At 41.6% G+C, this 14,609-nt stretch overlaps 1 protein-coding gene across 1 annotated transcript; it reads left to right on the forward strand.

Annotated features, from left to right (window-relative positions):
* The first annotated feature begins 698 nt into the window (after positions 1-698).
* LOC110921786 (ABC transporter G family member 21) lies at positions 699-5,220 on the forward strand. The gene is made up of 5 exons (XM_022166135.2): positions 699-1,036; positions 1,882-2,683; positions 2,939-3,127; positions 3,351-3,529; positions 4,397-5,220. Exons 1-5 carry the CDS (start codon positions 809-811, stop codon positions 5,045-5,047), a joined length of 2,049 nt encoding a protein of 682 aa, XP_022021827.1. The 5' UTR covers positions 699-808; the 3' UTR covers positions 5,048-5,220.
* Positions 5,221-14,609: the final 9,389 nt, after the last annotated feature.

Below are 14,609 nucleotides of genomic sequence, written 5' to 3' on the forward strand. Positions count from 1 at the left end.
TAAGCAAGTATAAACACAAACACACACGGGTTCACCGATTAACACAACTTGTATTAATGCAAATGAAGGTTTCGGTTACAAGCACAATGTTTACAAATCTAACATGTAAACTCTCAAAGTGTGTGTGTGAGTTTCGGACAGAATGCTCTCTAAGAAGACTCTCTCTTTCAGTGTGTGAATCTGTCTAAATGTCTGTCTTAAGAACTCAACACAATGCATGGGTATTTATACCCATACACAGCAGGTCTTGTCCGAAGGATCCGATAGATGGTCCGAAGGATCATCTATCGATAACATGATGTTCGAATGATCAGCAATGACCTCGAAGGATGATCCTTCGAGGTCTAACAATCGAAGCATATCTTTCGAGTACCTCGAAGGATCAACAGTATCCTTCGAGGAGCTATCCTTCGAGACAGACAACTACTTTCTAACTGTTTGACCAAGTCAAACCGGAGGATGGTTGACTTGGTCAACTTACAGACTTAGAACATCGTTTATATACAGACTGAATACAGACAAAGTACAGACACAAGTGCACCAACAAAATTTAAATTTATTCATCTAGTCGAAGTAACAGTTATTGTTCATCACCCCTAGATATTTAGAGGAACTGTAGCTATTCAATGACTCATCACATTACTTTTTCCCCGATGCCTCTATTCTTCTTTACCTTTAAATGCTCCCTCTTTTCTTCTTTCTCTGCATGTGAACCTATATACCTTTTTTTCTCATACCCATGCTCTAATCGCATTTCTACACATTTCCACTTCCATTTATCTTTTTTTTTTTCTTTTTACCCGTAAACATGCCAATCATTGAGTTTGAGCCAAGTATTTCTAGTGTCACAGGCAGCACAACTTCTACTAGACCTCATGTTAACACAAGAATGGAGAATTCCACAGTTCATGCTGAGCCACCAGGGTTGACAAATAACATGAACCCAAACTTGGAATCGAGAGTTTCAAATCAAAATCCGTCGATACCATCACAGTTGCCCTTTCTACGCAAATCATTACGTCCTATTACACTCAAGGTACCAGATTATTAATTTCATATCTACGTAACGAGTATTAGCTTAATGTTTAACGAGAAATCATGACTTCAGGTGTTTTTAAGCTCTAATAATATTTCGATGAAATTTATAGAATAATAATAATAAGAGAGAACTGAAACAATATTGATCAATGATATTTTTTGTACACTTACGTATCTATTTACAATAAGGTAGCGTTCGTTTCATGGAATGGAATGGAATGGAATTAGGAAGTTTTTCTTTGTAAAATTAATCTTGGTTGGGGGAGGGAGGAATTTGAAATCCCATGAATTTCTTTAATCTATGAAATTTGTGACTATTTCAACATTCCTTAGAAATCCTTCACTCTAATGAAGGAATGGAATGGAATGTTGAAATAGTCACAAATTTCATAGATTAAAGAAATTCATGGGATTTCAAATTCCTCCCTCCCCCAACCAAGATCAATTTTACAAAGAAAAACTTCCTAATTCCATTCCATTCCATTCCATGAAACGAACGCTACCTAAGTGTCTATTTACTAATTACAACTAGATAACTATACATAGAAGTAACAAATACAAAAATATAGTAATTTGTGTGAAACTATAAAAATGATATTTTAGTTGTTTGGTTAGCCTTTTTTAAGCATCAACTTTTTATTTATATAGCTCCTTTTTGCAGTAAAAAGAACAATACATATAGAAGTAAATTTAGAATATAATAATGATATCATTTTCAAATATATCTTTAATAATTAATAATAATAATAACAAATATAAAAAGATATAGCAACTTTTGTGAAACTATAAAAAAAAAACCAAGCTTTTTGGTTTTTAACAATTTTCTGGTTTATTAATTTGTAGTTTGAAGATTTGGCTTACAATATTAACTTGCAATCTGGAAAAGACCGTTGTTTATTCACCTCAGCTGACTCAAAAAGAACCCGGACTGTTCTCAATGGAGTCAGTGGTGTAGTCCGACCAGGAGAGTTACTAGCCATGCTTGGTCCATCAGGCAGTGGAAAAACCACCTTATTAGCTGCCCTTGGTGGTAGACTATCTGGAAAGCTTTCAGGCAGCATAACATATAGCGGCCAGACCTTCTCAAGCTCAGTGAAACGAAAAATCGGCTTTGTGACACAAGATGATGTGTTATACCCACACCTAACGGTTTTAGAAACTTTAACGTATGCTGCAATGTTGAGGCTGCCCAAGAGTTTAACCCATGAAGAGAAAGTAGAACAAGCTGAGCTCATCATACTTGAACTTGGGTTAACAAGATGTCGTGACAGCATCGTGGGAGGGCCACTTATTCGTGGTGTTTCGGGTGGGGAGAGGAAACGGGTTAGTATTGGACAGGAAATGTTGGTGAACCCGAGTTTGTTGCTTTTGGATGAGCCGACTTCAGGGCTGGACTCTACCACGGCTCTTCGGTTAATGGCCACGTTGAATGGGTTGGCTAGAGGAGGGAGGAGCGTGGTCACCACGATCCATCAGCCATCAAGTAGGCTGTATTGGATGTTTGATAAGGTTTTGGTTTTATCTGACGGCAGCCCAATTTACTATGGTTGTTCGGGTCAGGTTATGGAGTATCTTGCATCCATTGGGTATGTGCCAGGGTTTAGTTTGATGAACCCTGCTGATTTTCTGCTTGATCTTGCCAACGGTACGTAAATAAATCATGCAATAAACTGTAGAAATACAATGCTAAAAAGTTTTCAGGACATGTAATTAGTTTTTAATAATACAAGTATCACAAGTTCGAAATTTATTCGTTCTTTTTGTATGGTTGTTGGTTCTTTCTATCCCATGGGACATAGGAAATGTTTACCCTCATCCCATCCTTCCTAGAAATGTTTATTTGTAATATATATAGATTGAGAGACGTATTTCACAACATAACCATTTTATCGATATACAGGGGTGGTTCCTAGTACAAACCCGGATGATCACCAAGATTATAGACAAGACAGCCATGAAGAAGGCAAATCAGTTAAGCAGTTTCTGATATCATCTTACAAGAAAACCCTTTACCCTCTCATTAAAGAGGACATCAATAGAGAGATCAATGATGCAACTCGTGCTATTAGAGGACCACAGTCTCCTAATTGTAAGTTCGAATAAACATCTTATTTTCGATAGTCAGTTAATTCAACATCACAACGAAAAGTGACCCATGCCCCCTACTCTATGAGTGGGATTTTACCGGGAACATATGCTTGTTTTTATAGTGGGAAGTGAAAACAACGAATTCGTGATTGTGATCTGATAAGTTTTTAGTCTAGAGTAAAATATCTTAAATCAAAGTTCTAAAAAATAGATGTGGTGTACAGGTTGTGACAACAGGTGGACCACAAGTTGGTGGACACAATTTAAAGTGTTGTTCAAAAGAGGTCTTAGAGAAAGGAGGCACGAATCGTACTCGGGATTACGAATTTTCCAAGTGATGTCTGTCTCAATCTTATCAGGTCTTTTATGGTGGCATTCTGATACATCACACTTGCAAGATCAGGTACCAGGATTGTCCTTCATTGTTTTTCGTTAATAGCACTGAAACATGTATGGAAACATGATCTCACAAATGCATAACAACTGTGACAAGACAAAAGTAACACATGAAGAAAAGTAAAGACCCACACATGATGAACAACATGATCAACCTAGTCCACAACCGCACTAGATTGTGTTTCTTATTGGTTTCCTTTTCGGGTTTACAAGTATTTGGAATATATAATTATAGATCCGCAATTATATCAAAGTTCCTATACAGGAAGTGCATATAGGTCTAATTTTCCTTTAGAGGCGTTAACAACGTTAACGGAAAGTATGTAAGGGCGTCCATTGAAAGGAGTGCTAAAAACGCTTGCCATGTCACCCTGCCCGATCTTGGTCCCTCCTACAGCCAAAAATAACTCAAAAAAAGTGCCTTTTCTATCCTCCCCTTCTCACATAACCTATTTCTTGGGCGTATATCACAAGAACGTCCATCATCCCTTCTCTCCTCCACTTGAGCTCAAAAACACCCAAAATTACCTATTGTGGATGCTCTAAGGGGCGGCTACTCTTTGACCCTCGTGCGCTCTGTGGAGTGGGCCTCCACGGAATCACTTTGGCACTCTCTGACTGTCGCATAATAGTGACACTTAGACATTTTGCCAACAATAGTCATCACAATTAAAGAATGTTTACTTTTCAGCATCTCCCAAATTAGTGATGGTTCAAAAGTGGCTGACATTTAATTATTTTTGTATACTATGACTCCTTTATTTAATAATTGTCAATTCCAGTATAGTTATTGTGCTATTACCAAAAATATGGTTGTAGATAACAGTTTCTACTCATTTTGCATACTACTTATTGGTTACTACATGATATGCAGGTGGGACTGCTCTTCTTCTTCTCAATATTTTGGGGCTTTTACCCTCTATCCAATGCCATATTCACATTCCCTCAGGACCGCCCAATGCTAATAAGAGAACGCTCATCAGCAATGTACCGCCTCTCGTCTTATTACTTTGCTAGAATGGCAGGGGACTTGCCAATGGAACTAGTTCTCCCAACCATCTTTGTAACAATCACATACTGGATGGGCGGACTCAGACCTTCGCCCATCACATTCGTGCTAACGGTTCTAATCATTCTATTTAACGTGCTGGTGTCACAAGGACTTGGACTAGCCCTGGGAGCCATACTCATTGACCTAAAGCAAGCATCCACCTTATCATCAGTGATCATGCTTGTGTTTTTACTTGCTGGTGGTTACTATATTCAACAGATTCCACCATTCATCAGTTGGTTGAAATACATTTCATTTAGCCATTATTGTTATAAGCTTTTAGTGGAAGTACAATACATGGAGACTGAGGTTTACGACTGTCCGACGGGTATCCACTGTAGAGTTTTAGATTTTCCAGCGATTAAGTATCTCGGCGTCGATCACTTGTGGTGGGATGTGGCCGCTTTGGGTATAATGTTGGTGGGGTACAGGTTTCTTGCTTATGTAGCATTGAGGATGGGAAAATCTCATTAATCATCTTGCCTTTAGTTGTATTTATTCATGTGTCCAATAAAGTAGAAGGTAATTAAGTAGAAAACGAACTGATTATATATTAGATGGACTTGATGCAGGATTAGAGATAATTGACTCAACTTGTAATTGCATATTTATGCAGTTCTAACTGCATTTGTACCATTTAATATTCAGTTCACTAAAATCATTGTTATTACTTGTGGTTGGCTCTTGTTACTTTTAAAATATTCAAATCAATAGAGAACGGTTGATGCTAATAGTGGTAACTATTCACATAGTTAGTGCTAGGAAATAATTAATCATGCTGCCACTAAAAGAGCCACAATTTTTATATCACTTTGATAATTCAAAGTTAAAATCCGTTCACAATGTTGGTTAACTTAACTACTAAAATTTGAAGCTATGTGCCACATAATATTACGCGGTTCTAAAATTATAGGACGAGCTCTAATAGTTAATTCGACCGGGCTAAACAAGTAGAATCTAGTTTTAAAAAAGCAAATTCGCTTTGTTACAGAACAAAAAATATCTTATTGATAAAAATTAAACTCCCTATGGTTCGTAATTTACTAGAAAAACTGGGATGCATTTATCCACTCTATGTCAAGTGCTATCTGATTGGGCTTCCAATAATGCTAATTGCTTCCGTGACTTTCTTATTCTTAACTAAACACTTAAACATTCCAACACATTCAGCCATTTGAGTTGTCAAGGTTTCAACATGGCTAGCAAGATGGGCATGTGTCTCACTCGAAAGTTGTCCTTGATATTAATGATAATAACTCACTTGATTTCACACATGACGATCCTCATATACCAATTGAGAGTATTAATGACAATAGGTGATATAGAGAGATTTAGTAATTGGATTGAAAACAACCCGAATGGAAAAAAATGATGTTAATTCAACGTACCATCGAGTTACAGTCACACCACTCGAGATCCGCTGGGAAAATCTGATCTCAATTCCCATGATACAGGTTCACTCCGTGAGTATCAATACCAGCCTCCTAGATCACCTTCTAATCCTGCCACTAATTATAATAGCAAGGAAGAAACAAATTCTCACATAGAATTCAAAGTTTTTTTTGTGAAATTCAAAGTAAGTCTTTTCCATTCTTACAATTAACAAATTAAATTAACTAACTTGAAAAAGTCAAATAAATTAAAATAAAATTTGAAACAAAATAACATTGAAATAAAAATAGCTAAAAGCTGACTGGCACATGCTTGTGTTGTGGGTTGAAGTGTCATGAGAGCCTTTCATGTCTTGGGTTGGGCTTGGACTAAGCAGACCCAGTTCAAATCTGTGACAACTCGTATTTCAAACCCGTCTTTGTATTGTATGCAACGTATGTGAACTTGATTGAATCATTGAATGATTGAATTATTGAATGTTATGACGTTCTGATAGGTCATATGAATATGTATATGTTTACTTAATCCGAACCGCACAACACATAGCCGATCGCACAAGCCCTTTGGGCCGTGTCACTTGTATTTGGACTTAAGGGCGGCCCAAGTGAGGGTTCGGCCCACCCATCTCACACGCATAACACTAGGAGTGTTTGTAATCCTCTGATATTTTGCAAAAACACAATACACACACAAGAACCCTAGCTCTCTAGAACCCGACGGCAAACATTCTTCCTCTCTCTCGAAGATCATACTTTGAATCGGATCACCCTCTTAATCGGTTAGTGTGCTTATAAATGTTTCATGATTGATTGATTATGTTGTTGAATGATTTGTGTATTAATAATCGGCCCACATGCATGTATTGAATGATGTTCTTGTGAATCGATTAGAATGATAATCGGCTATCATGTATTGATTCGGATTGTATTAGATGATTAATCCGTGTTATGTTATGCTACTCGGATTATTAGCTTATTGATGTGTTAGTGAATCAGGTTACGTATGAAATCGGCATGTGTGAGGTTGTTATGTCTCAAAGTTGATCCGATTGAATGTTAGTAGGATGTGTTCTTGAAAACATGATTAGGGTTCATATGGTTTAGGTGATAAAAACTATGATTTGATCGGTTATGATTAGAAGTAGAAACTGTTGATGTTGTTGATTGAATTGGTGTAATATGGAAACTACTAAATGGATTGTAACTAACTAGCATGATTTCCGGAATGATAAGATCAATCGCACAAGGCCTCCTGTCGCACAAATGGCCCAATCGCACAAGATCAGATCATTCAAGATCTGATCCAAACGTACAAGCCACTCGCACAAGCCGGACACACAAAGTTAATCGCACAAGATGTTTTCTATCGCACAAGTCCCTTGGATCGCACATGCTCTATTGGGCCGCACTAGTAATTCTGTTTTGTTTGTTTGTTGGGCTGAGATCCTTATGTGAACTCTTTAACTGTTGGGCCGGGTGAGAAATCTTGGGCTGGGTAATAAAACTGATCGCACAAGCAGCTCGGGTCGGACAAGCCCAGTCGGATCGCACAAGGCTTTTCATGGGCCGAGTATGTTTATGTTTTGGACTTCTCTTCTGTTGGGCTTAAGTATCGTTGGGCCGGGGATTTATTGGGCGGCACAACATGCTGTGGATCGCACAAGGTTGTGCCGATCGCACAACATGTTGGGCCGGATATTATTGGGCTGATTCATTTGTTCGCACAATGTTGAATGGATTGTATGACTGTTATGTGTTGCCATGATCAATTTGTGCCTGTAACGTGATAACTTGTGTGAAACATGCGTGCTTTACCTGAACCAAACCTGACTTATATGGTAATCCTGTTAGGACGTGATTGACCACTTATAATTCAAGTAACTTTTGGTATAATCTGCCGAGCAAACCAAGGTGAGTTCATTGCATTTTCTCAAGCATGCGTCCCGGTGGTTTGGGACAACTGGTAAACATTTGGAAGGGAAACATTGGGTAAACAACTTAATCGATTTTGGATATTGAACATGGAATTTATCATCGGATTTCCTGGAGGGCAATGGGGGTAATTAGTTGATAGCGCTATTAGGTGGGAAACCTCACACCGGGCCATAAGGACGGGGTGAACTAATTATCTGGGTTTCACTATGGTTGTTAAGAGGCACACTCCTCGGTTACGTAAGGGCGTTTTCCCTAGGGTAACTAGCGTGAACAACATAGTGGGTTGCTAAGAGGCACACTCCTCGGTTACGTAAGGGCGTACTCCCTAGGGTAACTAGCATGAGCAACATCGTAACACAACATTGAATCACATTAACATACATCTGGTAACACAACACGTTAACAAGACCTTGAACTCACCAGCGTAGTCTGACACACTTGTTTGCATGCTTGTAGGTCGTTAACCTTGGAACATGGACTTGCTATCTGGGAGTGCTGGAGTGGTCATGGATCGAAGCTATTGGATTACTTATAATTTATACATTGGTTTTGAGTTTTATTATGAAACAATTGCTAAACGACTTATCATATGCTTCCGCTATATAACTCTTTGTGAATCGATATTATGTTTGACATTCAATCTTGGCAATTAATGACATGTTTTATTTAAATATTTATCATTGGTTCAATGTGATTGGTGGCTCAGACTCTGATGTGTAACACGCCTCGCGGGGTTTCCGCAGATGGTATTTTGGGGGTGTTACAGTTTGGTATCAGAGCCACTGGTTATAGTGAACTAGGTTTTAAAACGTTTTGTAAAACCAGACTATAACCAAACAACTTCGAAGATCGATCATGACACTCAGCTCCAGATTGCAAGGTTCGTCTCTCTCACTTTATACATTACTTGCTTAGCAGTCACACACTCACAACGTATATGAACTGAAACATTTAACACTATAGTGACTTGATAGTGTGACACTACTCTTCGACTCATGTGAACCATAGACCTGTGATACCATCTGTTGTGTTGTTTGAACGGGGGAAACTTCGAGTGTAAGCTAAGAGGCACTGAGATAAGCATGCAAATTGCCTTATTATTATGGGTGCACACTTAATAATAACGCGGGGTGCATGCAAGTCCCAGTGAGGCTTGTCGAGCGTGAGAAGGGTTCTGCCTTACTATGTGTGAACTTGGTAGTACGTAAATATCAGTATGATACTTGACTCCTATCTCGTTTCGATTTCTAAATCGGTTTATTCCCAACTATAGAAACATGAGTGGACGAGGACACGGACGTGGCAACATCACCATGACTCAGGCTGAGTTGACTGACCTAATCAATACCCGCGTGGCTGAGGCTTTAGCAGCCTATCAAGCTGGTACGGAATGTACCAAGTACTCTTACTCTCATATCGCGTACACGTCTTTTCACTTCTATAACGTGTTTCCTTCCATCATTTAGGTCAGCAAGCGCAACCCCAACCTAATCAACCTGCTTGTACATTCAAAATGTTCATGGACTGTAAGCCACAGACCTTCACCGGAACTGAAGGGGCTGTGGGACTTCTGAGATGGTTCGAGAAAGCAGAGTCTGTGTTTGCTATCTGTAACTGTCCCGCTGGGGACAGGGTGAAATATGCTGCGGGGACCTTGGCAGATGGTGCCCTAACGTGGTGGAACGCCCAGGTACAGTTGTTGGGCATCGAGGCAGCGAATGCCACAACCTGGGAAGACTTTAAAGAACTGATCAGGGAGGAGTACTGTCCTCGGGATGAAGTCCAGAAGTTGGAAAACGAGTACTACGACTTGAAGATGGTTGGATCTGAAGTCGAAGCGTATGTGAAGCGATCGTATGAACTGGCCGACATGTGCCCAAACTTGTCCCGGCCTATGTCTCGGAGGATTGAGTTATTCATCAAAGGGTTGCCTCGGCGTGTGAAGAGTTTGGTCACTGCAGCCCATCTCAATGATTTAACACAGATTGTTCGTCTGACTCATAAGATTGTGGACCAAGAGGTCGAGAGCAATTCGTTACCCCCGCGCATTTCAGCCACTGCTGCTACGGCACCCACTGCTACTACATCTGCTAATGATAACAAACGAAAGTGGAGCGACTACGACAAAGCACCCAGTGCTGGTCAGACTCAAAAAAGGCCAGATAACAACAACAACCGCAGCATCAGCCAGTCGTCTTCTGTCAATCAAGGCCAGGGAAGTGGCCACAGCCAGGGTTCGTATGCGGGGAGAAAGCCACGGTGTAACAGGTGTGGCTATCATCATTTTGGACCGTGTGGTCGGACGTGTAACAAGTGTGGTAAGACGGGCCATGAGGCCAGGGATTGTAGGGCCTCACAACCCAAACACCAGCAGCAACAGAATCAGCAAAACCAGAGACAACAATGGCAACCACCCCAGCAGAACCAGGGTTTCAGGAAGGGGTGCTATCAGTGTGGTGACGAGGGTCACTTTAAGCGGGATTGCCCTCAGTTAAACCAGAACGCTAACGACAACAACCGCCCGAATAACAACAATGCTGGGAACAACAACAACAACAACGGCAATAATGGGGGAAATGGTGCTCGAGGCAGAGTATTCCAGCTTGGAGCAGGGGATGCCAGGAATGACGGCAACGTTGTAACTGGTACGTTTCATGTTAACAATCGTATTGCTTCTGTATTATTTGATTCGGGTGCCGATTGGAGTTACGTGTCCCTAGAGTTTAGTCAACGATTAGGGATAACCCCAACACCTTTAGAAGTTAAACAGGTAGTAGAACTAGCAGATGGTAAAACGATAGAAGCCTCGAACGTCCTTTTTGGATGTAAACTAGATCTCGTGGGTCAGGTGTTTGACATTGACCTCCTTCCCGTTACGCTCGGTAGTTTTGACATAGTGGTAGGCATGGATTGGTTGTCTAAGCACCAAGCAGAAATTTTGTGCAAAGAGAAGATTGTGCGTATCCCTCTCCCTGATGGGGAGACATTATTAGTTCAAGGACATCGTAGTGGGACGATGGTTGGTATTATCTCGGCCATGCATGCGCAGAAATATCTACAAAAGGGGTATCCTGCAATGTTAGCATTAGTTACCAACGCTCAAACTGAAGAAAGAAAGATTGAGGATCTACCAGTGGTGCGAGACTTCGCCGATGTGTTTCCAGAGATGCTACCAGGGTTACCTCCTCACCGTCAAGTAGAATTTCAGATTGATCTTGCGCCGGGAGCGGCTCCAATTGCTCGAGCTCCCTACCGGCTAGCACCTGGAGAATTACAGGAACTGTCTAATCAGCTACAGGAGTTGTTGGATAGGGGTTTCATTCGACCCAGTTCTTCGCCTTGGGGAGCCCCAGTACTGTTCGTAAAGAAGAAAGACGGGTCATTCCGTATGTGTATCGACTATCGAGAGCTCAACAAGGTGACCATTAAGAACCGCTATCCGTTACCACGCATCGACGACTTGTTTGACCAGTTGCAAGGGTCAAGTTTCTATTCAAAGATCGACTTAAGGTCGGGTTACTATCAGGTGCGGGTTAGGGAGGATGATGTTCCCAAGACTGCTTTTCGAACGCGCTACGGACACTACGAGTTCTTGGTCATGCCGTTTGGATTAACGAATGCACCAGCGGTCTTCATGGATCTCATGAACCGCGTATGTAAGCCATATCTCGACGAGTTTGTTATAGTGTTTATTGACGACATCCTAGTCTATTCCAAGAACAAGGAAGATCACGAGCGTCACCTACGCCTCATCTTAGAACTTTTGAGAAGGGAACAACTGTATGCGAAGTTTTCTAAGTGCGACTTTTGGATTCGAGAAGTGCATTTCCTTGGGCACGTTGTTAACGAGAAAGGGATACATGTGGATCCTGCGAAGGTGGATGCAGTTAAGAATTGGGCGGCACCAAAGACTCCGTCTGAGGTGCGACAATTTCTTGGTCTCGCAGGATATTATCGGAGGTTTATTAGAGATTTCTCGAAAATCGCACAGCCCCTCACCTCGCTGACACAGAAGAACACGGCATACTCTTGGGGAACGAGGCAGGAAGAGGCCTTCCAGTTGTTAAAACAGAAACTTTGCAGTGCACCGATCTTGTCATTACCAGAGGGTACCGAAGATTTTATGGTTTATTGTGATGCTTCGATTCAGGGTCTCGGTTGCGTGTTAATGCAACGCGAGAAGGTGATAGCCTATGCCTCACGACAGTTGAAGATTCACGAGAAAAACTACACGACACACGACTTGGAGTTAGGAGCGGTGGTATTTGCGTTGAAGATCTGGAGGCACTATCTGTACGGTACCAAATGCACCATCTACACCGACCATAGGAGTCTTCAGCATATCTTCGACCAGAAGGAATTGAACATGCGACAACGGCGATGGGTTGAATTATTGAACGATTATGAATGTGCCATCAAGTATCATCCGGGCAAGGCGAACGTTGTAGCCGACGCCCTCAGCAGAAAGGATAATGCACCTAGGCGTGTGCGAGCATTGCAACTCACGATCCAGTCCAACCTTCCTTCCCAGATACGAGACGCTCAGTTGGAAGCGTTGAAACCAGAGAACGTTCGAGCTGAAGCTTTACGTGGCTCGAGGCAACGACTAGAACGAAAGGGAGACGGTGCTTACTACGTAACTGGACGCATTTGGGTCCCATTCTTTGGCAGCTTACGAGAACTTGTAATGGAAGAGGCACATAAGTCACGTTACTCCGTACATCCTGGATCAGATAAGATGTACCATGACTTAAAAACTACCTACTGGTGGCCCAGCATGAAGGCTCATATAGCAACCTACGTCAGCAAATGTTTGACTTGTGCTAAAGTCAAAGCGGAGCATCAAAAGCCCTCAGGTCTACTGCAGCAACCAGAGATACCCACCTGGAAGTGGGAACAGATCGCCATGGATTTCGTGACAGGACTACCAAGAACTCAGGCTGGGAATGACACCATTTGGGTGATTGTTGATCGCCTCACGAAATCAGCACACTTCCTAGCAGTCAAGGAAACAGACAAATTCTCTCAGCTGGCAGCAGTGTATCTTAAGGACGTGGTTTCTAGGCATGGGGTGCCAACTTCTATCATCTCAGATCGAGATCCGCGTTTCACTTCAGAGTTATGGCAGTCAATGCATAAATCGTTCGGTTCCCAACTCGACATGAGTACCGCTTATCACCCGCAGACGGATGGTCAAAGCGAGCGCACCATCCAGACACTTGAAGACATGTTGCGGGCGTGTGTGATTGATTTTGGGAAAGGATGGGAGAAGCACTTACCATTGATAGAATTCTCCTACAACAACAGCTACCATACAAGTATTAAGGCAGCTTCGTTCGAAGCACTGTACGGACGGAAATGTCGTTCACCCCTTTGTTGGCAGGAGGTGGGTGATAGTCAGATCACAGGACCTGAGTTTGTGCTTGAGGCATCAGAAAGCATTGTGCAGATCCGAAACCGTATGGCCGCAGGTCGCGACCGCCAGAAAAGCTACGCTGACAAGCGTAGTAAATCGCTGGAATTTGAAGTTAATGACCGCGTTATGTTAAAGGTTTCACCCTGGAAGGGTGTGGTGCGTTTTGGGAAACGCGGCAAACTAAACCCTCGTTATGTAGGACCATTCAAAATTGTAGAACGGATTAGAAAGGTGGCCTACAGGTTGGAATTACCGGCTGAGTTGGGTAATGTCCATGATGTATTTCACGTATCGCAGCTAAAGAAGTGTTTGGTTGACGAAACACTAGTTGTTCCATTTCAAGAGCTGAAGATAGACGACAAATTGCAGTTTGTCGAAGAACCAATTGAGATTATGGATCGGGAAGTTAAAGTTCGGAAACACAGCCGTATACCGATTGTGAGAGTTCGTTGGAACTCAAGACGTGGTCCAGAGTTCACGTGGGAACGCGAGGACCAGATGAAACTTAAGTATCCACATCTGTTCCCCAACGACCAGGCGAAACCTAGCAAATCTAATGTTGATGCAACTAGTAAATTTCGGGACGAAATTCCCATTCAAGTGGGGGATGATGTGACACCCCAGGAAAACCAGCAAACGATATAACTTACCTAGCTTTAACTTATCTAGCTGCTTTAACTTACCTAGCTTTCTCAGTGAGTGCATACCAAATTTCAGGACGAAATTTCTTTTTAGTTGGGGGATACTGTGACAACTCGTATTTCAAACCCGTCTTTGTATTGTATGCAACGTATGTGAACTTGATTGAATCATTGAATGATTGAATTATTGAATGTTATGACGTTATGATAGGTCATATGAATATGTATATGTTTACTTAATCCGAACCGCACAACACATAGCCGATCGCACAAGCCCTTTGGGCCGTGTCACTTGTATTTGGACTTAAGGGCGGCCCAAGTGAGGGTTCGGCCCACCCATCTCACACGCATAACACTAGGAGTGTTTGTAATCCTCTGATATTTTGCAAAAACACAATACACACACAAGAACCCTAGCTCTCTAGAACCCGACGGCAAACATTCTTCCTCTCTCTCGAAGATCATACTTTGAATCGGATCACCCTCTTAATCGGTTAGTGTGCTTATAAATGTTTCATGATTGATTGATTATGTTGTTGAATGATTTGTGTATTAATAATCGGCCCACATGCATGTATTGAATGATGTTCTTGTGAATCGATTAGAATGATAATCGGCTATCATGTATTGATTCGGATTGTATTAGATGATTA

This window comes from Helianthus annuus, chromosome 17 (genome assembly GCF_002127325.2).
Source record: "Helianthus annuus cultivar XRQ/B chromosome 17, HanXRQr2.0-SUNRISE, whole genome shotgun sequence".
Classification (NCBI taxonomy): Eukaryota; Viridiplantae; Streptophyta; class Magnoliopsida; order Asterales; family Asteraceae; genus Helianthus; species Helianthus annuus.

What these genes read in the sequence shown, in the direction of transcription:
- LOC110921786 (XM_022166135.2), top strand. Translation starts at nt 809, where the DNA reads ATGCCAATCATTGAGTTTGAGCCAAGTATTTCTAGTGTCACAGGCAGC. An exon ending in TACGTCCTATTACACTCAAG is followed by an intron (nt 1,037 to 1,881) that starts GTACCAGATTAT and finishes ATTAATTTGTAG; the next exon opens with TTTGAAGATTTGGCTTACAA. An exon ending in CATCACACTTGCAAGATCAG is followed by an intron (nt 3,530 to 4,396) that starts GTACCAGGATTG and finishes CATGATATGCAG; the next exon opens with GTGGGACTGCTCTTCTTCTT.